Source organism: Chenopodium quinoa, unplaced genomic scaffold (assembly GCF_001683475.1).
Source record: "Chenopodium quinoa cultivar QQ74 unplaced genomic scaffold, ASM168347v1, whole genome shotgun sequence".
NCBI lineage: Eukaryota > Viridiplantae > Streptophyta > Magnoliopsida > Caryophyllales > Amaranthaceae > Chenopodium > Chenopodium quinoa.
In genome coordinates this window covers 307,269-331,684 of record NW_018745177.1, presented here as the reverse complement: position 1 = coordinate 331,684, position 24,416 = coordinate 307,269, and the positions used below count along the sequence as shown (strand labels likewise).

The window sequence follows — 24,416 nt, the reverse complement described above, 5'->3', positions numbered from 1 at the left end:
GGTGCAGTACAAGTATACATAACTCCTTTGCAAGATTTTGGCAAGGATGTTAAATGCTTGAGTTTTATTTGTGATATTAGACATACAGAATTTTGTGATTAAATAATTAGTGGTATCACATGTAACTTAAGTCAAGGAACGGTAAGCTATATATGTGAACCTAGATATTATGTGAGCTTAGAGGATTCCTTTGCGTCAGAGTTTTTAGCTATTAAGTTATTAATAGAAGGAGTGAAAATGCATAAAGGCACACGACCCATACAACTAAGATGGAAGGTGGTTTATAAGTTGGTAAACACTATAGACTCATCTTTTAAGAAACAAATAGTCGATTATGAGCAAGGAGGAGGTCCTAAGAAGAAAATTACACCTATAAAGGTAAATCCTAATGAAATTGAAATTGAAAATACTTGGGAGGAATTCTTTATGAACCTTACAGTTAGTAATAGATCAAGTAAGATGTTAATTGATGAATCAGGATTACTTCATATTGGAATGAATACAAAACCTAAAATACAGAGAAATCTGAGTCTTAGAACACCAAGTCTAAGTAGACAAAACAATAATAAGAATGAAAAAACAAGGTGATGAAAAGCCAAAAGAGGATGAAGAAGAAATATTAGTTCTACTAAAGAAACTAAATGAAAAATATGAAAGTAAAAAAGCTTTGAAACAACCAGCAAGGCATAACATTGATACGGGATCATGTTCTAATTTCGAGTTAAATGAAGATCCAAATAATCCTATTGATAAAAGGAAAGTAATTGGATATAAGACCAAAACTGTGAGTGAACCAGTATATGAGGATGAAGTTAATATGCAAATGGAAGCTTGTAATGAAATATCCAGTACTAATCCTAATAGCATTTATGGGTCATCATCTTCAAATGAATACTCAGCTCTTTTTAGTTGACCTATTTTCATTTTGCTTTTATCTTCCTCATTGTCATCTGATTCTGAATTTTCTAATTCTTCTCCTTCCATCATGTTATTTATTTCTTCATAATGTTCATCTTCAAACTCATCACTATCTTCAGGTTCTTCATTATACTCATTTTCCTCTTCTATGATTTCTACTATTTCTTTATTATTACTTAAAGCCAATTCTAAACCCTCGTCTTTTGGTATTTCTATGAAATCCCAACTTCCTAAGGCTTCCATTAGTTTATGATTAGCTTTCTTACATTCATTAGCATAATGTCCTAGTTCTCCACAAGACCAACACTTGCATGTCTTCTTTTTCTAAGGACAATATGTTGCCTTTCTGAGAAACCTACTTGTCTTTCTATATTTATGTTTATAATACTTCTTCTTATAGGTTTCTTCTCTTGTTCGGTCAAATTTATTTTTCTTATAGCTCTTTCTTTTATTATAGTTTTTTCTTTCACATCATAGTTATTTGGGAAATCCCAACAACTGAGAAATTTTCTCTTCATTTGTTGAGTTCCTGCAACCTCTCTACACTTCTTTTCAATCCACTTTCTAAGGAAAGCAATTCTGTTTCTAAGGGAATCCCTAGCTAAAAATCTCTATCTCCATTCTTGATATTTTTCACTAATTTTTTCATTAAGAGGACTGGGTAATTTGTCATAAAACATTCCAAGATTTGTCTCATTTTCACCAATTTTGTAATAAAATGTTTCAAATTCCATAATATAATCAACATATCTCATATTACAGATGGACAAGTTACTTAACTTTCTTTGATATTCCATTCGTTTCTTATTAGGATCGACTCTAGGACCAATGAACTCTAACTCAATATATTGACATAACTGCCTAAACATTCTAGTAGGTGATTCACTAGCTCTTAATGCAGTCTTTACTTCTTCATCTATTCCATCGTACCAATCTTCTACACAGTCGTAGAGACTATGTTCAATATAATTTAAGAAATTTTCTGAAGTCCATTCAGTATTTAAATTAAGTACACTACTCATACTCTTCTTCCATTGATCTAAAACGTCTTGTCTATCTCTTACACCGTCTAATTTAAGTTTATAACCAGTTTGACTTATGGGTTCAAGAGTCACTTCTTCTTATTTAGGTATATGAGTGGGCATAACCTTGACACTAAACCGGGTAGTCTTCCCTGGTATGTATCTTGGTCGTGTGCAAGTTCCTTATCCTTGGTACCTAGGTCTTTGGATAACATTGTTTACATTAATATTTTCATCAATAATTTTTTCTCCAACATCATTATTATCCATTACTCTTTTACCTAGTTTGTTTTCGATCTTTTGTTGAACAACTTCTATGGGTAGAAAGTCAAGATCATTTAACTTCATTAACCCCATTTGTTGATATAAATCTTCCTCTAAAGTAGCATAATTATTTTCCTCTATTTCATTATCAGAAGCAATCCCTTTTTTAGAAATTAAATTCATGATTTCATTAAGCTTATTAGGGTCTTTTTCTTTATCGAATAGGACTTGTAATTCATTTAGTGTTTTCTCCTGAAGATGATGACTCATGTTTAGTTTCTTTATTCTTTTCTTGGTTGCTAGTTGTAGACACCCATTTGTGTCTCTCCAAAACCAAACCCGGTGATGAGTACCCAAATCATAATCGAATGAAGTGAAAGTGTGGAAAGTTTAGTGTTGCGGATAGTTTTATTTTCTTTTCTCTTCTCTCTGTTTTTAAAAACTTATTTTAAGAAAACAACCAATAAAGTTTGGTTGGTCCATGATATGGGTCTAATAGTAGTGTAGTTGGATGGGGCTTGCAAATAGCTTTCCAACGATGTATTATAAGCCCAATTCCGATGAATATTGAGGAAGTTATGGCCAATTTACCGAACTGGGCCCGGTTTGAGCCTTATATGCGGCCCAATGATCTAGGGGAGGGCCTAATATGATTTATCATTCCTAATGCAATTAGGAATGTTTTTAGTCTTCTAGATTCTTCTAGAAGGTTCTTCTCATTCCTAATTCAATTAGCATTGATAAATTGACTTTTGTTGACTTTTCAGAGTTTTAATTAAAATCAAAGAACATTTTTGAGGAAAAGATACGATTTTATCCTCCTGTACGACAAAATTTATCAGATTTTAGAAAAAAACGCGTCAAAAACAAGATTGTCACCTAACTCTAGGCATTGGCGCCTGGCGCTGACGTTGGCGCCTGGCGCCAGCATTGGCACCTGGCGATGACGTTGGCGCCTGGCGCCAATGGCCAATGGCTGGTGCCAATCTCGTTTTGCGTGCGCCAGACTCTGTTTTGTTAATTTTATCTTTTTGGCTGATTTTCTCTATAAATAACGTCGTAAAAACTCCGTTTTGAATCATCAATAACCAGCTTTTCAATTATATTCACCTACAACCAGTTTTCAATTCTCTTTCATTCTCTTTAATCATTCGTTAATTCTCATCAAAATTCTCCTTAATCATTCATCCTTCTCTCTTTCTATTTTTCTAAACTAATCTTTTGCATACAAAATTCCGCATTCATTAGATCAAGAAACACCTAGCCATATTCGAAGTTGTCTTCGCCCTAGACGTGAAAGGTTTAATTTCTAAGGGTTTGGTCCTAAATCTCTCTTTCCATTATTTAATTTAATTGTTTGATTTTATTATTTACCTTGAAGTTACTAACGTGTGTATTTTGTTATTAGAAAGAGGTACGAGACATCAAAGTAAGTGGTTTAATGGTTTTAATTGATATTATGATGTAGAAATTGTGTTTAAATTGTTATTATGATATTCCTAGTATCATGTTTAGGGAAAAGGTTATAATATCAAAAATGCTTATTATGATTCCTGCGATGCTTCCTATGTTCTTCCTAATATTTATGATTATTAGTATCATGTTAGGGTTAAAGATTTGATTTTTATTGCTTAGTGACATGCTAGGGTTTGTTATTAATCTTGTTAGTATCATGCCTAGGATCTTGTTATTATCATGCTTTAACATGATTATTTTAATTATGATTATTATGATAATTATTATGATTGTTATTTCGATTATTATTATGATTAATATGATTGTTATTATGATGATTATTGTTTTGATGATTATAATTATTATCATGATTATTTATTATGTTGCTTGATATATTTTATTTTTTATTGCTTGATCACACCTTTTCATGCATGTTTAAAGGGAATTGGTACTTGTAATCACTCTTAATAAGATAATTAATAATCTTGTTTAGGGTTAATATGATTATAATTTCAAGTGATCGCCAATAATAGATTTATTTGTGCATTAATATTCAACCAACATAGATAAACAGGTTTAGGGTAATCCTATTGATTGCATGTTAGTCAGAAAGCGCACATGAATACGATCAGAATAAAGTAGAGGCCTATTATTAGGGCAGGTTCAATCTCTTTTAGGTTGGATTTGTAACTTCATCCCCGAACCCTTATTTGGTTCTAGACCTTATGGAGTTGACGATCTTTTGGATCGTTAAGGGGTGTAACATTCACCCTATGGACGGTTTACAAGTTCCTAAAACTTGTTGGCGACTCTTTTGCTCTATCTTCTTCCCTTTTGGACGCCACCGTACTTTAGTGTATGATCACAGTGGGGTTCAAGCTAGGGGTTTAACGCTTGAAATTTATTCCCTACACTAGTAGATCTTTTAGGGAGTGTTACAGTAAACTTTTTTTTTATCTAGATTTTGAAAAGGATATTTATATTTATATGGAACAATTTTCTCTTTATTAGGTGATGCTTCTTTTCCAAATTGATGCCTAACTTTGTTTGTTAAAGCAAGTTGAACTTGTTTAACATGTCCGTTTAGATCGCTTACCTTTTTATTAATATCGGTTGTGGTTATTGATTTCTTATTTTCAATATTAATACAACGAGCATGTATGTTATCAACTTCCGATCTTAATTCGCCAATTTAATCTACTATATAATTAAGGACTGGACCAAAATTACTAGTATTTTCAGGAATATGATAATAATGCTTAAAATCAGGTTTCTTACCCTCAGTAAAGGGCCTAGTATTCTCCAGTTTTACTTAATTATTAATAACTTAATTTAGCTTTTAACCGTATGGCTCTGATACCATTCGAACGCATCTTAATACCAACAAAGCTATAGTTAAGATACCAACTAGACGTGATTTGATACCAACAATATTATTTACTAATTTATGATACCAACCGCAATAGTATGATGATACTAATGTGTAGTAGGATGGTATTTCGATACTACTTAGGATGGTATTGACTATGTATCTCGTTGGTACTTACAAATAAGGTACTTTTTTTTAAAATTACAAAAATGACCTTACTAGAGACCAACTTGGTCTCTACCTACTTGAGACCAAGAATTTCTGCTTTTTACCCCATATAGAATTTTTTTGAATGCTAAAGCAACTAAGCAAGTATTTCGTGGAAAAGAGTATGGTACTTGCTTCTAGAGTAATAGAGTATATGGGGGTTTAGTAGTATTTTAAGCTAGTCAATATACTATGAGTATTTATGTTTTTAATAGACTCCAATCTGTATTAGGGACAATTGCTAATATAAAATGTTAATGGGAATTCAATAGATTTAAAAGGGAAAGACGAATAGAAGGAGGATACTAGGAGTCTAGAGTTCGTTAAAGTAGGGTAAAGGTAACAAAGTGTTGCTACCTTAACTGGTGTATAAACTAGTTACCAAGATAAAGTGGTCATGATGCATATCATGCTAAATGCTCATGTTCGTTGCTTCAAAAGCTATTTAACACTACTATTTGAAACTTATTAAAACCTTTACACATTACTACCTTATTTGACAAAGATGACAATCTGATTTTGTTCAATTTTTGAGCCTTTTAATATTTGATATTATGATATATATATGTGTGTGTGTCTGTGTGTGTGTGTGTGTATGTCTTCAGATTTACAGAAGAATCACATAGACTTGAACAATCAAAAGATGAACCTCCCATAACACAGTTAATTGATCAACAAGAAGATGAACATCCCACGGTAGGTGAAGCTGGAAAAAATGTGACCAAGCCAGAGGAGTCGAAATCAATTACTGTACTTATGAGGGAGCCGAAAACAGGAAAAAAAATAATAAAATAAAATAAAATATCACAGCCAACACAAGGAGGTGACGATGCTTCCAAGAAGATAAAACCTTATGGCTTTAAGCAAATAGCATCAAAAAAAGGGTGAGAACCAAATATGTTGTAATTATTATTATTGTTGTATCATTATTGTTATACTAATATTCATGATATATTAATAATATATTTACATATTTGCATGCACAATTAGATCAAAAAAAGGAGGAAATGAAAAAGACAAGGCTCCTGTAGAGGTTGATGATGATGAGAAAGAAGCTGAAGAAAAAGTATATGAAACGGCTCTTTTGGAAGCTCATGAATCTGAGAAAGGTCTTATGGATGCTCATGAAAAAACTAAAGAGAAAAATAAGAAAAAAAAATTATTCTAAAAAAGAGGAGAGATCCAATGGGTGAACCTTACTTTGAGGTAAGGGAACCACCTGAAAAAGGTGTTCCTCAATCTATTTCACAAGCAATTAATGAATCATCAATAGTTGTGGTACCACCAAAGCCGGTTGCTATTGTGAAGCAATCAAAGGCGAAGAGAGCAAAAAGGGAAATAGTTCCTGCAAGTGATGATGAAGTAGAACAAGATGAAGATGAGGAAGATGAATATGAGCAAGATGAAGATGGAGATACCAATCAAAGAAATTTGCAGACTAGGCAAACTGTACAACCTTTGATGATATTGACCAGAAGTTTGCAAGAGCAAGAGCAGCAAGATAAATTGCAAGCCATCAAGGATATGGGTTTTGGTGGATTCCTAGATCTTGATTTTCCAAAAAGCAAGCCAAATTTCTGTGCTATGTTAGTTCAGGAGTTTGAAGAGAATGGGATGTACATTAAGTGTGATAGGAATCGATCTCTAGATATAACGCTTATGGATGTACATTTGGTATATGGGATTCCATATGGAGGAGAAGACATTGTGGAAGCTAAGCTTGATGATCCCATGTTCAAGGAGATATTTGAAGGTTTTAAGAGGTACCATGGGGGTAGAATCCCTACATTGGGCGCAATATGCAGTAAATTAGCCAAAGTAGAAACTCCTCTGTGGGCCGAAAGCACGGAAAGTACTTGTAAATCCACGCTTGCAGAAGCGTGAGACAACCAGCAATCGAATCAACACCTTTCCGTGATGCCGTGTCCAATTCCCGATACAAGTAAGCCAGTGCAGCTGTTCCCCAAGCGTACTCGTTAATAGGGACATCTATATAACATAGCTCGTGGAGGAAGGAAGGATGCGTACGGTTACCACTCTTGTCTACAAGCAATGTACCTCCAAGCACTAACCACAAGTATCTAGTAAACTGATCACTAAACTCCCGCTCAACCTCCAATGTCTACTAAAAAATATTACCAGTCAACACCCCACTACCCTGCCAAATCGTCTTTGTGCCGCAAATCTCAGACAAATCATTTGGAGTCATATCCATGGTAATCGAGCACGTGTCCCGTAACACGTCCGTGCTAGGAGTAGTGGTGACCATATTGCCTTGGACACGTAACCCAAGAATGTTGTACACGTCGTGCAACAAGAATTTAACGACCAATCAAGTCTTTTAAACATCAGCCTGGGCAAGTGAGACAACCAACTGCCATCAATCACCTCGAGGTTCTCCACTGATTGACGACCTCGCCACGTAACCAAGTCAGAACACAACTTAGACCTACTCAAACACCGCAAAACACTCCGCTCCTGCTCGATCCATATATATCGTGCCACGTGACCACCAAAACTAGGGATAACAGTCCCATCCTCAGGACTGCCAGGCATCGGTTCCTGCACTAACCATGCCTCTGCAGAGCTGGTAGTAGGCTGACTCGATCCACTACCAACAAATCTCCCAAACTGACCCCTATATACCATATGGTAATCCTGAGGGTCCGGTTCTTTATCCCGGTCACCAGCATGACTAGCCGAGAATTTGTATTCCTCGTCAGATGTAGGTACTCCACCTAGAGAGTACATGGGCCGACTACTTCCAGACTGACGGTCTCCCGACCAACCACTAGTAGACCCGTATTGCTGCTCGGGCTGAAACGGCGCTGAACGAGATGAATGTCTCCTAACAGACACATTCAGACGTCGTGATATTGCATATCAAGCACCAGAACCCTCGATCTACATAAAATAAGTACAAAATCCAATTTTAGTAATAATTACAAAAATACTACTTGTTTAAAGTTGGACTACAAAAAATACTATTCAAATTAATTAATATCATACCAACACACATTAGCAACAACAACAATAACAACAACAACAACAACAACAAAAACAACAACAACAATAATAATAATAATAATCAAACTCGCAAAAATAATCATACCAACCACAATTTTAAAATATAATCATAATAATAATAATCACAATAGCAAAAATAATAATAATAATCACAAAAATAAACTAATAATAACATACTACTTCTAATAATAATAAGAATAATAAGGTTTCAACAAAAAAAAAGACTAATAATATAAATAATCATAATAAAAATCAAAAAAATAACAGCAATCATAATAATACTATTACTAAATATAACAATAACATTACAAATAATTTACTAATAACATAATAATAAGAATAACATTATACATTTACTAAATATAACAATAACATTACAAATAATGTACTAATAACATAATAATCACAATAACAACAACAACAATCATAATCACAACAACAAAAATCATAATCACAAAAATCATGCTAACAACAACAACAACAACAATAAAAATCATAATAATAATAAAAATAAAATAATCACAATAACAACAACAACAATTATAATCATAATCACAAAAATCATGCTAACAATAACATAATAATAATAATAATAATAATAATAATAATAATAATAATATAATCACAATAACAACAACAACAATCATAATAACAACAACAAAAATAATAATCACAAAAATTATGCTAACAATAACATACTACTACTAATAATAAAAAAATCATAAAAATAACAACAACAACAATAATAATAATAATAATAATATTTATTCACGAAAAAAATAAAAATATCGGAAATTGGGACTTCCGCCCTGAATTTCCGGAAGTTTCTTGGAGGATCCGCCTGGAATTTCCGGGTCCTCCAAGATTTTTCCGGAAATTTCAAGCGGATCTTGACTTCCATCCAGAAATTCCGGAAAAACCAAGGAGGATCCGAAAATTCCAGGCAGATCCTCCAAGGGTCTTCCGGAATTTTTGGGCGGAAGTCCCAATTTCGTTATTTATTTATTTTTTTTTCAAATGTTTTTACCTGTTCGCCGCCGCCTAACCCACGACCATTGTAAGTCACCCTAAATCACCTCGAATCAGCCATCCCTTTGCCTTGTTCTTCAAGTGGTGGTTGTAAGGTGGTTGTTGGTGATGGTTGTTTTTTTTGTTTTTTTTTTTTCAGATTTTAAATTTCTAGATAGATAAAATGAGAGTGAACGAGGTTAGAGAGTGTGTAACTCATGAGTAGAAACTCCGTAATTATATGCTAGGGGTAGAAAAGGAAATTCCTTATAAACATGGGAGCGTTAGTATGTAATTTGCGAGCGACGTTTAACAACACCTTTGAAAAAAATAAGCCTTGTTTGTTTGGTGGGAATTTGAATAAAAAGGAGTTTGGGAATGGGATTATTTATAGGTGAATTCCCACCATTTTATTACCTAGGGAAGGTAGATAATAAATGGATGGGAATGGGAATAGGGGTGAAATGACATTTTTGCCATTAATAAAAAGAATGAAATAGTAATCTTAGTAAGGGTATATTTGTAAAATTGTTATTTATTTCCTATATATTACCACCCACTATCCAAACAAAGTATTGACAATTTTTCATGTATTACCATCAATTAATTCCCAATCCCATTCACACCTTTTAATCCCCAAACTCCCATTCCCACAATCCAAACGCCCCGTAAGGGTTTTTCTAAGTTATGCCCTCTAAATTTTTCTGTTTATAAGCTATACATGATTTTTCAAAGTTATAAGTTGTGTCCTCCACCTCATGATATTTTATCAACAATACTTGTCATATTCGTTAACGAAAGTTAAGTTATTTTATCACAATAGTGTCGTGACGTTATTAATTTGACACGTGTCCCGTTCTAATTGGTTTAACAATTTTTAAAAAATTTAAAATAGAAAATAAAATAATAAAAAAATGTTATTGTTAACGTCAAAGGTTATTGTAAATAAAAATTATTGAACTTGAGAGCACATCTTACATGTTTAAAAAAACATGGATACAACTTAGAAACCGAACAAGTTTGGGGGCATAACTTAAAAAAACCCAAAAATTAAAGTACATTATTATTAAGAAATTTTGAATTATAACACCACCAAAAAAAAAATTTAACACCATTAAAATTTTAAAAAATTGGCTTTTCACTGATTTATGGATGAAATTCATTAATGGGGCCACAATGTCTACGTGTCAGCATATTATTGGTCTAAAATGATAAAAAAAAAAACTGAAACTAACCCAGTCACCCCACCCCCATTTACTGCCCCACCTTCGGCAACACGCCGCCGCCAATCCCTAACCCTAACAACCCCATTCCCAGCCCTAGCCACCGGAAACATCGCCCACTCCCCTTCCCCAAAACCGGCAGCCCACCCCATGGGCCACCAAAAACGACCACCGTTTTTCAAATCCCTTGAAAATGGTCATCGAAATCGACTGGTCTCGGACCGAAATGGTCGATTTTGATCGCAAGTGGCAGTTTTTGTTGGCCTTTTTTGGTTGCTTGAAAAACGAACAAACTTAAATTACGGGGTGTTGGGGAGTGATCATCGGTTTTAGGGAGGGGGAAAGGAAAGGAGGAGATATTCCAGTTGGGGTGAAAATCGAACCGAACCGAAAACCAAACCGAATTAGTAATTCGGTTTGGATTTTTTTTTGAATTCGGATTGGAAAATTTTTATAATATGGATTACGGATTGGATTCGGTTTGGGGTTTAAAAAAAAACCGAAAACCGAATTACAAATCGAATTTTGACCCAATACTTTAAGCCCATTTTCTTTTTCAAAGTATCCAACCACTTTCCCCTTTCATATATAAACTTAAAAAAAGAATCTAATTCTCAATTCTCCTTTCTCAATATCTTACTCTCTCACAAAGAATGTAGTTAACAAAAAATGATAGGAATTTTTAGGGTGAAATTCGAGTTTCAGATTTGAATGTTGTAAAAGAAGGGAACAAATTTCGGTTTGGATTGGATTCTAATTTGAAAAACCGAATTAATTCGGTTTGGATTGGATTCTAATTTGAAAAACCGAATTAATTCGATTTGGATTGGATTGGATTGAATCTTAATTCGATTTGGATTCGGATTGAGATTTCCGAAACCGAATTAATTCGGATTGGATTCGGTTTTGATTATAATCCAAATCGCAAACCGAACTTTCACCCCTAATTCCAGTGGCTTTGGGCTAGGAACGGGAGGGTAAGGGTGGGGATGTGGTGACGATACGGTGCTGGCGGTTGGGATGGGTGATGTGTCTATTTTATATAGTATTTTACCTTCTTCCCTTGGTCATAATTAGTAGTGTTTTTGGCTCTTTAGAGCCATTTTTATTACTAATTGGTGTTTTCTAGTGTTTTTGTAGATTTGGTTGTCTTTTGTAGGGATTTACACTTTTGGAGTATTTTCCCGAGATATTTTGGAGCAATCACGAGCATTGGAGAAGCACGACCAGAGTTTATAGCCCAGGGCCGGTTAGAGCCATCGAACCGGTGATTAAGGGCTCGGTATAGGTGATACCGGGGCATTTGGACCGAGTATTCAAGACCCAAAGAGGAAACCTAGATTGGCCCGAAGAATTGGAGCCCAATCGTAGTCCAAATAGTGGCCCAAGAGAGCCGCCCGGCCAAAAAGGCTGGCGCCCGGAGGCGCGCCCGGCCGGGCGGGAGAAGCAAAGGTGGGCGCCCGGTGACGCGCCCGGCCGGGCGCGAGAAGCGTATTGAAGAGAAAAAAGGCGCGCACGATCAGGCAGTGCCTCGCCCGGGTGCGTGTAAATATTAGGGGTTAATTTCGTCGTTTAAGTTTGTTTTAGTTTAGGATTTGTACGGAGTATAAATACTCCTCCGTAAAACGATTTTAGGATCTCTCTTTGACTCTCTTATTTACTCTCTTAACTATTATTCTTAGATTTTCTCTCTCTACTTAGTTTCAACTCTATTCTTAATTCCAGATTTATTTGGTAACGATTTCTCTTCTCTTAATCTTAGTTGTTTATTTTATTCCTTTGATCATGTCTTGCTTTATTGCTTTGATTAGTTTAGCTTCTATGATGTGTGAGTAGTCTTATTTCTAGGATTTATGGGGATCCATAAATAATATGAAGGGGTAATTTATTGTTGTTAATTGTCAATTCTAGATTATTTTCCTATTGATTGATTTAATGCTCTGTGTCTAGATTAGACCTTATCTTTTATGCATGAGTTTGACAATATTGATTCGAGATTCGACAGATGAGAATTAATGTTTAGGTCTAGTTTCAATAGGCAGGTTAATTTATAAATGGTTAAGTCGAGATTTGAAAGATGAGATTTAATACCGGTAAATTAATTGTGTGATTATAATACGTAGCGAAAACCCTTTATAATCTGATTAATGTATGCATTGATGAATGATTATTATATTCTACCCTGGAGTATTATTTATTGGTGAACCTATGCCCTAGACCCCTTTATATATTATTTTCTCCTAATTCTTAATCCTTGTAGTTTAGTTTCATATTCAAACTTATATATTGGTTACCTTATAATCTAGATTATATTAGTTAATTAGGAATAGAAAGACTCGTTTCTCTGTGGATTCGACCCTACTTTCCTATCTACATTAGTTAGAGGATTTAGGAATTACTTTTGATTTGGGGATACGACTTCACCCTGTCAGTGGGGTGGCTAGGTTAGTTTTAGGGTTTATGGTTTTTTTTTTTCTTTTTTAAACTAATAATATGGCGACATATGGCACAATGGACACCACTTGTTGAAAATTTGGACGGTAGCTGTTAAGTGGTGGTAAATTTTTTTTTTTTTACTTTCAATGGTGTGAAAATAATTTTTTTTTTGTTTAAAACTATTTTCGTGTTTTTTTAGGTGTTAAAAATCAAATTTTCGTCACTATGATGTTTGGTGTAGGTCTATTCACCTTATTTTCCTTCAAAATAAGTTACTCATAGTTAAGTTTAGACAAGATAAGTATAAGAAAAAAAGTTCGAATAAGGGTTATCAAGATTAAATTACAACTAAAAAGATAAATTAAGTTTAGATACTTAAAAATTAGGCGAATAAAACACATCATACGTATGTCTCTATTAGTTTGTTGCATAAGTACATTTTTATAGTAAATTTGATGCTATAATGTAATGTGTGGCCCATCATAAAAAGGGAATTAAGGAGTATTTATCCGATAATAATCTTGATGAGACACCACCCTTGACGTTAATTTTTTAAAAGAAACAGTAGCATAGATTACTTGGGCTAACACCCTAAATATATTACAACGTACTCCCTCCGTATTCCACTTCTCTTGGGCACGTATGCCAATGCTAATGTTTGATCAGTAATATCTTTAAGGCAAAATTGGTCTCAACACTTTGAACTATGGCTTGGGCGCACCCAACACTCTATTCTTTGCTTAGTAGTCAAAACACCACAAACTAATGACTTGGGTGCAAAGCGCACCTTTAGTGAGTTTTCCAGCCACCATTCTCACCAGAGCAGGTGAATTTTTTTATTTGTGTTCCAAAAAATGTCTCGTAAATGTTTCGAGGGTCATTTTGAACCTTAAGGAAACAAATTGAGCTCGAAACAAGAAAAAAATAGCGTAAAAGACTCAATTCGACTTTAAAAACAATGACACACAAACCAAAATATTTTATAACATGCTAAACGAATCATGTACGCTATTTTTTTCCTGTTTCGAGCTCGATTTGGAAACTAATATTTTTTTTTTTATAATCAACAATTTTTAAACCCACTAAATTTTTTTATTTATTTTATTAGAATAAGGAGGATAAAATTTGAGTGATTTCCATGGATATGGTTCAAAGAATTCAAATTCCTTAATTACTCTACATACTGTCCATGTCATCCAACCTCTTAAAATTTGATTTTTTTTTTCCTAGTTAAGGGTAAAACCGCTAATTGAATTAGCGGTTTTACCTTGCATAAAAACGCTAATTCAATTAGCAGTTGTATGTTATATTAAACCCACACTTTTTGTAAGGTTATTTTTTTAATAAGATAAACCGCTTATTGAATTAGCGGTTTTGTTCTACCAAAATAAAAGGTAGATGACGTGGACGGTATGTAAGGAGATTTTATAAAAAATAGTGTAATCGTGGAATTTTGATTTCTTTGAACAATATTCATGGAAATCACTCATAAAATTTCCAAAAAAAAAAGAAGATAAATTGAGCATCATAGATTTTCTTATATTGGATACGCACGCACTACGTGCGCCTCTTAGCTTGTACTAAATAAAGTTATAAACTTCTTTAAAAAAAAAAGTTATAAACTAATCGATTATCGTGTGTTTATGTCATTAATTTCAACTTTATACCCTTTAAAAAAGGAAAAATTGCCCGAAATAATCCCACCTTTAAGCCATCCGCTAAAAATAATCCCACCTTTAAGCCATCCGCTAAAAATAATCCCACCTTTGGATTATTTTTAAATAATCCCACCTTTTACCCCCGATCTTTTTTAATGGTCCCATTTTACCTGGAACCGGTTATGTAGGTAATTTTTTTTAAAAAAAGTTTAATTGACACATGTAGCTACTTGATTGGTCAATTTTTTTTTTAAAAAAAGTGGATAAAAAAACCGGCACCACCTAAGCCCCACCATCCCCACCACCACCCAAACCCAATCCCTAACCCAAACGCAAACCCTAGAATTGAACCACCATCCCACCCAGACCCGAAACCACCACCGCATCGCTGACCGGAATCCCACCCAGCCAACCCAACTCCAAAACCCATTAACTCAAGATCCTTCGAAAACCACCAAACCAATTCCGAAATTGGGCTCGATGTGGAATCGGGGCAGGGGAGTTCGACGAGGCTGGAGTAAGGGGTAGGGCTGAGCAAAACTATTTGATTATCCGAAAATCCGATCTGCATCCGATCCGAAAATTTAGGATAACCGATCCGAAAACATTTTCGGATCGGATATCTGATCCGAAAATTTCGGATATCGGATCGGATATCGGATATCGAAATTTTGGATTTCGGATATCCGAAATGATCCGATATCCGAAAAATACCCCAAACCAGCAAAGTAGCAAACCTTAAATACACCTAAGGCCCAAGTTCCCCCAAAGGCCCAAATAACTAAACCTGCTAACCCTAACCCTCAAATAAAGCTCCTAAATCCTAACCAACTGCCCCCCCTCTCTCTATCTCCTCTCTCCTCTCTGTCATCCTCACCCACTCACCGTCCCCTTCATCCTCCTCTCAATATCTTCTCTCTCCTCTCTCTTCTCTTTCATGCTCTACTCTCCTCCTTCATTATATGAAACCCCACCGCACCACCTGAACGGCTTCCTCCTTCGATTCTCACGGCTTACGACTGGTTCACCAACGGTCCTCGCAACACCCTCCTCCAACCACCGTCCATCAACTACCGCAACAACAACTGCAACCATATGCATCTATCGCTAGCTCGAGCTTCGAACCCGCAACAGCAACAATGGCTTTTCTTCTCAATAACAATTAAAATTTCTTTGTTTTGTTTTTTGTGGCAATTAGTTTACAGATTTGTGTCAAATTTCTTTGTTTTGTACTTGGGTTTGTATAAAATTTCTTTGTTTGTAATTTGCGAAAATTATTTGTTGGATATTTTTTAAGTTCTAGTCTATTTAATCTTCTTCTGATTCAAGAAGCAATGAATTAATTTTTTTTAGCGAATTGATGTAGTATTATTATTATTATTTTTTTTTGAAACAGTAGTACTCCGTATTAATTTTCATTCAGCGAAAAAAAAGCCATTAAATAGGTCGGATATTGGATATCCGAGTTATCCGATCCGAAATTTTCGAATATCAGATATGGGAATTTTCGGATACGGATCGGATATGGATATCAGATATGGGAATTTTCGGATACGGATATCCGATCCGAAACTGGGCTTCGGATCGGATATCCGATCCATGCTCACCCCTAATAAGGGGACGGGGGAGGTCGACGCGGACGGAGGGAGACCGGGAGGTCGACGCGGCTGGAGGGGGATGGGGGGATGTCAGTGAAGCTGAAATTGGGGGACGTGGGATGGGGGAGGTCAGCGAGCTTGAATACGGGGATGGGGTGGTCAGCAAGCTTGTATAGGGGGATGGAGGTGATGGAGGTGGTTGGATTTGTAGGACAACCAGATTCCTGGATCAAGGGCAATCGGCGCGCGGAATCTGCGCGTGGCAGGGGAGGTCGGGGTGCGAGATCGGTGCGTGGCAAGGGTGGTCGGGGCGCGCGGGATCGGTGGCAGGGGAGGTGGTTTGGTTGGTTGTGGTTTATAAAATTAATTAATGTTTTTTTTTACTTTTGTTTTAATTTAAATTCTGGACTAATTGGGTGCCGATACGTGTCAGGTAACTTGCTATTATACTACCTCCTTTACAGGTTATGTAGAACGATTTGACATAAAGTAGAGAGGAAAAATGTCTAATCGTTGCACATAATCTGTAATGGAGGTAGTATAACAAGTCAACTAACCGATTGAGACCATTTAAAAAGAAAAGCGGTTAAAGGCGGGATTATTTAAAAATAATCCATAGGTGAGATTATTTTTAGTGGACGACCCAAAGGTGAGATTATTCCGGACACTTTTTCAATTAAAAAAATATTTAGTAATTATGCATAACCTTCCGAGATTTAAGGGTCATATACCTTTACCATTTTATTCATGTACCATTTTCAAGTTTTCAATAATACAACACCACTTCTAGCCCATTTCATCACTCGGTTTGACTCGTCATTCGTCAAGTCCACAATCCAATATCGATTGACATAAGTGATAACTACCTTGCTTCTTTCCCTTCTTGGATTTTTTTTTCCATTCTAATGTCCTTTTATTTCTTTATTCATGGTTTTAAAATCAACTTTGGAATCAGTTGTTGTCAATGATGAAGGTTTCACAACCAATAAAGTAAACAAAAGTATACTTATTCCAAAACCCTTCTAAGACGACAAGATTTGGAATACTACTATTTTTTTTTCTTTAACCAACTCTTAACAATTCATTGTAAGCAAACAAATAAGAAACCAACAACTCTTGCTTCAAAGAAACTCTCTTATTCTCTATTATTCAACCACCACATTCCCTAAACACCAACTTTGATCCAATAATCCGAGTTTAATTAACATTCAAATCACAACACAGATAATTAATTTACATGGTTCACTACCAATGCATCAGTCACGTGCTCACGTGGCCTAAGTTCATAGCCCGTATGTAGATTCAGGGCGATCCTACATTCACAATAGCACAATTCTATCTCTCTCAACTGATCAATGCTCTGTTTTTATTCACCCTTTTAAAAGAAAAAACAGAGGAAACCCAATTATATTGCTTCATACCCATATGGAAAAAATACACATTTTGACATATTCATTATTACTATGTACCATATTATCTCTTGCTCTTCTTGCATTTGTTTTCTGCATCCTTGCCGAGTTCAAGAAGTCAAAGGTACGACGACTCGACAACGATCATTCATCAAATTTTCCATTCTTTTTTTATCTTTAACTGTAACTGATTTATCTGTTTGTTTGATGAGCAGGTTGAGGATGTGAAAATAGATGGGAAATTGTGTGAATTACCAGAAAACAAAGCTTTTTGGTTTGGAACAGCAGCTTTGATATGTTTTACAAATGCTCAAATCATAGGAAACTTCATCATTTTTGTAAGATATTGGTCAGATTCAAAGGAAAAAAGATCATGCTGTTTTTTTACAAGGCTGAATGTTGCTACCATACTCGTACTTATTTCCTGGTAAGCGAAAATACATTACTCTTCTTTAAATACATGTTTAAACATAGTATGTAAATAATCTCTGGTCCTCTAGATTTGTTTTTTTGTTTTGTTTAATGCTAATGTTCTAGTTTCTACTAGGTTATTGTGGATGCGCAATTAAAAAAATAATTTGAAAAATGTAGAGTAAATGTAAGGTGAAAAAAAATTAAACAAATACTGAAATGAGATGAGTTAGTGTAAGAAAAAAATATTGATAAAGAAATAAGAGAAATAAATGAGATAGTTTTAAATTAGCTAGATAACAATTGTAGGCAACTAGGCATTGTAATACATAGTAGATTAAATAAAAAAAAAATTCATTAAATTTGACTAATCTATACCATTACATCATATTACTTTGTAATTTTAACAAAAAAAATTAAAAAAAATTAAAGATTCGCATTTTTTTTTTCAATTTCATCTCTAACAATCTAAATATCTAATACACTACTCTATTTTGCCTTGTCCATGGCGATCTCTTATGTTAAACTTAGGGTTATGTTCCAAAAAAATAGGAAAATTTCGGAAAAATTACGGGAAAAAACCATCTTTTATAGTACTTTATTTTATTTATTATTTTAAAAAGAACACCTTATAAAAATTTTCTTGACACACCTAAAATCACTTATTTATTTATTTTATTTTATTTATATATTTATTTTTTGCGAAGTAACACCTTAACCTACTTTCCGGTGTTTGACTTTGGTTTTCAGGCATTGCATGTGGTTCGGTCAAAACCCCTCTTTCTTACTATTTCCCCCTTGTTCCCTCCAATTGAACTTTCTTTCTCCTCTATTCTTCCAACCAAGCCTTAATTACTCTTAATTGAACTCCATTGTTAAGCTCAAACTATGCAATTAACCTAAGTTCGAGGCTAGTAAGTTGTTTAATAAATGACATTGCTTTTTAATTTTGTTAGGTTTTCAAAGATTTAATAAATTAGGGTTTGTAATTGAAAATTTAGGTTACTATTTTAGGACTGATTTATGCCCTCCAATGTGTTTATGATGAAATTAACAGTAATTTCGAGGGGCCAATTTTTTATTATGCCACCAATACGGTCTTTGATTCAATTTTTTTTATGTGCTTGCAATATTGGGCTACCATAGAGGAAGGGAGTGAGGAGGTGGGCGGGTTTTTGGGTGGATGGGGGTAAATTAACCAGGTTGGAATTTTCATGGGAGTAGATTTATTGGGTGAGATGGTGTTGGTGAGAGTGGCAGTGAGGTGGCGGCGGTGGTGAGGTGGTGTTGGCGGGGATGGTAGTGAGGTGGTGTTGGTGAGGGAAAGGGGAAAAATATAAAAGAAGGTGGTTTTATGAGATCACGTGACCCACACGTGTAAAGTCAACACAGAAAAACCAAGTCAAACATCGAAAACCAGGTTAAGGTGTTATTTCGCAAAAAAAAAAAAGAAAAAAGTGGTTTTAGGTGTGTTTTCACAAGAAATTTTTATAAGGTGTTTTTTTTTTTACAAAAAAAAAGTGTTATAAGAGGTGGTTTTTTTGCAATTTTTTCAAAAAAATACTGTAAAAAATTTAGAAAGTTTGATTTACACCTAATCATATATATTTTTTTAAATAAACTTTTAAAATTCTATTTGATAGCCTCTAAGAATGGAAAATTCTATATGGAAGACAAATTACATTTTACGGAGTGACCCTCTACTTTTGAATAATTGAATATAGTGCCATTTAATATGTTTTTTGGCCAACCTTCATAATTTAATGGTCAACCCTCAGTTTGAAAGTGCATGTTTGGCCTAGCTTCTACAAGTGCTTCTCAGCCAAAGAATCTAAAATTGGGCCAAATAGGGGTTCAAGGACAGCTAATTTATGTTTCTCTAGAAGCCCAAAACAGCTCTTAAAGAGCTTAGAAACAGAAGCTCCAAATCCAAGCTTCTACTTTCAGTTTCTCGGGGAGCTGTTTATACCCATTTAATGAAACTTTTATTGGACGATAATACCCTCAAAAAAAGTTAAAAGGACCTTATATCCTCTCTAAAAATCAGGCCCTCTCCTCCCCCATCTCTGTCCTCCCCCCTCTCTCCTCTATCTTTTGTCTCCATAGATTTATCCACAAGTACCTTCTCCATATCTGCTAAAACCCCGAACGTCGGCCAGAAATTGGTGGTGGGTGGCAAAATTGGAGATTATGGTGGTGAAACTGGAGTTTATGGGTGGCGAAATTGTAGATTGTGGTGGCGAAATTTGTAAACAAGCAGAGGAATGGAGGGAGAGAGGAAGGATTTTGATGAATCAGATGAAAGTTTAGATACCTTTAGGATGAGTATTTAATATATGGGTTGAACTTTAAAAGTGATAGACTTAAGAACAACATTAGTGATCTCCATTAGTACTGGTGTCGTGGTGGTGGGAGGTATTAATGGCATAAAGTAGCAGAGCACTAACAGGGCTAAAATAGAGAAATGCGAGAAAAAAAAGGGTCTTTTATAATTTATTTTTTTAAAAAAAAAAATTAACATGAGTACTCATTTCATTTACCAACTAAAATTAATCTTCAATTGTCATTAATCTTCATTTATTAGACAAAAAATAATTTTTTTTATTAAATAAACATTAATCTTCTTTTATAAAATAAAATTACTCTTCATTTGCTTGGCTATACAATGACATTTTTCAACAGGCCAAACAATGTAAAATTGTTTCTATTTCTCCAAAAGTCAAAAGCACTTCTAAAATTTTGCGGCCAAACAAGTATGTTTCCCACAAGTGTTTCTTTAGAAACCGTTTCTAGATAGCTACTTCAAAGAAACAGAAACTATTTTACAGAAGCTTGGCCAAACATACCCTTATATACCCTTTCCTTTTCGGCCAAACCACCCCTCCCATAGTCCCATCATTAAACCTTTCCCCCTTCCCCATCCCGGTCGCTTCCCCGCCTTCCCTGATCGTCGACACTGAAATTGGAGAGGGGTGATGGTTTCGGGGTGGGCCTGGGGAGATATATGAGAGGGAGAGAAAGAAGATAGGCGATAATTTCGAGGGTAGGTTTTGGGTGGGGCGGTGGTTTCGAGCTAAGGCCAAGAAATAGTACATGTGGTTTTAAGGTTGTGGAAGGGGATATGGTTAGTTTTCAAGACTTGGGAAATCGGAGAGGGCTATTTTCAGGAATGGGAAAGGAAAAGGGGTAGTTTTGGGGTAGGGAAAAAGAAGGGGGTGGTTTTTGGGGTTGGGTTGGAGGTGGGAGTAGTCGCTAGGCACTAGTGGTTGTTGGAAGGTAATGATGATGATGGCTAAGCGAAGGTGACGTGATTTCGTTGAGTTAGGTGGCGAGTCTATGTGGTGATGTGGAGTTAACTAGGGAGAATTAGTAATGTTGTTATAATCGTTAAAACATAGTCATTTTATGGCTAAGGGCCTGTTCTATTCAGCTTAATTTCATTTCAGTTCAGCTCCAATCAATTCAGTTTTTAATTTCCTTCTCTCATAAATAATCCAGTTCAGCTCAGTTCAGTTCTGTTCACTTTAGCTCCAATCAGTTTAGTTCAATTTATCTCAATTCAGTAAATCAGAACGGGTCCCGATTTAGCCATAAAAAACACATATCAGGTCACTTGATCTACTTAGGGCCTGTTCTCATTGACTGAACCGAGCTGAACTGAACTGAACTGAAATGAATTGAGCTGAACTGAACTGAACTGAGCTGAACTGAACTGAACTGAACTGAACTGAACTGAATTGAATTGAACTAAACTGAAATGAAATGAATATTTTATAAGAGAAGGAAATTAGGAGCTGAACTGAACTGAACTGAGTTGAACTGAACTGACCTGACCTGAACTGAATTTCAACGTAAGAGAATAAACCCTTAATTATTCAAAAATAGAGTGTCACTCGATAGACTACGCTCCAAAATCTAACTTCCTGGCATAGGTCCAGGTTACTCGTGAAGGATTATGATCCAAATATACATTTTTTCATAGGGAGTACTTATTAAAATAAATTTACATCTAAATTATCTTTACCAGTACATTGTTGTACTCTGTCATAAAAATTGAATAAAGAGCTAAGTTGTATAAATGTAACTATAAATGACCTTTTAGTTATATGCTATATAATAATGTCTTTTCTAATAAATATATGTGTATGGAGTATATCATGAAGTATAACTAAATTAAGTTTTATCATCCGACCATGAGGTTGGAGGTTCAATTTTCACAATTGACAATTATTAGAAATTAAAAGGGACAACAATGAAAACAACTTACAAGAACGGAGTTTTATTTATAATTTAAAGTGAGTAATTTTCTTAACTTAGGACCTGTTCACATTTACTGAACTGAGCTGAACTGAACTGATTGGAGCTGAACTGAACTGAACTAAAATGAACTGATTGGAGCTAAACTGAACTGAACTAAGCTGAAATAAATATTTATGAGAGAGAGAAATTAGGAGCTGAACTGAACTGAACTGATTGGAGCTGAACTGATTGGAACTGAATTGAACTGATTGGAGCTGAACTGAACTGAAATTAAGTAAATGTGAACAAGCCCTAAGTTATATTGAAAACTATTTGCATTACTCCGTTCCTTTATAAGAAGTGCAACATTGGAAATTTATATTCCCGTGTATAATTTTTTATTAATTATCATGGAATAAAATCCTAAGAATGCCTACTTCCCATAAATTTGTCAACCAAACACCGTAAAAAAATTTCTAATTCCTACAAAATTTTATTTTCTATATCAAACAAACAACACCTTGGTTTTTTTTTTTCCTCCTCCTCCTCCTCATACGTCTAAAATTTTTACTCTGTATCGTTCTTTTAAGTTTGATTAATTAATCGTCGACAATCATTTCTATTGATTCACAAGAAAGTGATGTAGCTTAACTACTTTGTAACAGGATCACCTTTGGAATTTCAATAATATTAATTAGCACAGCAACAAGCATGAATAGAAGGCAGCCTTATGGAAAAGGATGGCTAAATGGGGAATGTTATATTGTAAAAGATGGAGTTTTTGTTGGTGCATCTATTTTGGTTCTTATTACCTTGGGATGCACTTTAGCATCTGCAATTGCAACATTAAGGAAACAATATCAAGTCTTATCTATTGAAAAGACTTAAAGGTGCATTCCCAAGCAAAATTTAGATAATTTTAAAAATTAATTCAACTAAGTGCAAAACATATTTCTAAAATATATAATTTGTATAATAGGTTTTGCTATTAGCATTCATTTAGCTATACTGTGTTTTTTTTTTCTCCTATTATTGGAAGTGTATATATTTGAGGAGAAGTTTCTTAGCCTATACTTTATTTCTCACTTCTTTTATCTTTTGAGTTTCAGTTTCAAAGAAAGTTGGTTACTTATGACACATTTTTCCCGATTAGATTAGTTTATATACAATTGTACATGTTTGATTTTCAATAATTTTGTGTGTTAATGTGTTATGACTTTTGAATGTGGTTGATTTTAATTTTTATTTGTTACCTAAGTTTACTATATAGGGTGGAGTTATTGTTAAACTACTAAGCAATAAAACAGAAATTACTTATCTCTTGATGCGTGAACCAAAGTGACAATAGCCGCGTCGTGGAGAACCACTGACCTAAAAGACGATTCCGCGCTACCTCCCGGTGCAGTAGACTAGAAGCGGTCGCCCTCCAGGATAAGCACGGCGCCGGAGTTTATGTGCACTCACAAACCCGACTGAAACTCAGAATACTTGCCCAGAAAACAGAACAGAAAGAGCTTGTGTTTAGATAATTTTAGAGAAGAGAGATAATTGATTGTGTTGTGTATTTTTTGTACGGGAAAAGCAACGAGTATATATAGGCAGTAGAAGGGAGACATGAAACGTAAAACGAGGGACGAATCTGGCTAAGAAAACGACCAGATTCATTCAGCCAGTCAACAACGGAAGCAAGAAAAAAGGAATTAATCAGTCAGCTATAATCAAGGGATTAATGTCTGACTTAATTTTGTAATCCCAACAGTCAGAAAAGAATATTCCCAACAGACAAAAAAGAATATTATGTTTAACAAAGAAAAGGAAATAAAATTTCTCCAAAAAGATAACAAGGACCCACGCCCGCGCATCGCATTACCCAAGACCCAAGTCCCGAGGCCCGAGCCCGACACGAACCGGCCCGGCTCGGCTCGGCGCGTGTGTGTGTGTGTGTGTGTGGAGTAACACTTAACTCCCACTCACTCAACTAAGTAGTGTTAATACACTACAATATAAAAACAAGGAAAAACCTTTCCCCCAAACCAATGTGGGATTTTCCCCTTTCATTTGTTTTTCTCTCTCTCTTGTTTTTCCCCAACTCTCTTATTTTATATCAAGAAATTCCAACAATCCCCCACAGGTTCGAAGATATGAAAAAGAAAGGAAGTAAAAGATGAATTT

The 24,416-nt window shown here is 34.8% G+C and overlaps 1 protein-coding gene across 1 annotated transcript; it reads left to right on the top strand.

Moving 5' to 3' along the window:
• Positions 1-17,163: 17,163 nt before the first annotated feature.
• Positions 17,164-23,726, top strand: LOC110710850. Its single transcript, XM_021889190.1, has 3 exons — positions 17,164-17,718; positions 17,810-18,021; positions 22,910-23,726. The coding sequence occupies exons 1-3, from the start codon at positions 17,611-17,613 to the stop codon at positions 23,130-23,132; spliced, it is 543 nt and encodes a 180-aa protein (XP_021744882.1). The 5' UTR covers positions 17,164-17,610; the 3' UTR covers positions 23,133-23,726.
• Positions 23,727-24,416: the final 690 nt, after the last annotated feature.

What these genes read in the sequence shown, in the direction of transcription:
- LOC110710850 (XM_021889190.1), top strand. Translation starts at nt 17,611, where the DNA reads ATGGAAAAAATACACATTTTGACATATTCATTATTACTATGTACCATA. An exon ending in CCGAGTTCAAGAAGTCAAAG is followed by an intron (nt 17,719 to 17,809) that starts GTACGACGACTC and finishes TTTGATGAGCAG; the next exon opens with GTTGAGGATGTGAAAATAGA. An exon ending in ATACTCGTACTTATTTCCTG is followed by an intron (nt 18,022 to 22,909) that starts GTAAGCGAAAAT and finishes ACTTTGTAACAG; the next exon opens with GATCACCTTTGGAATTTCAA.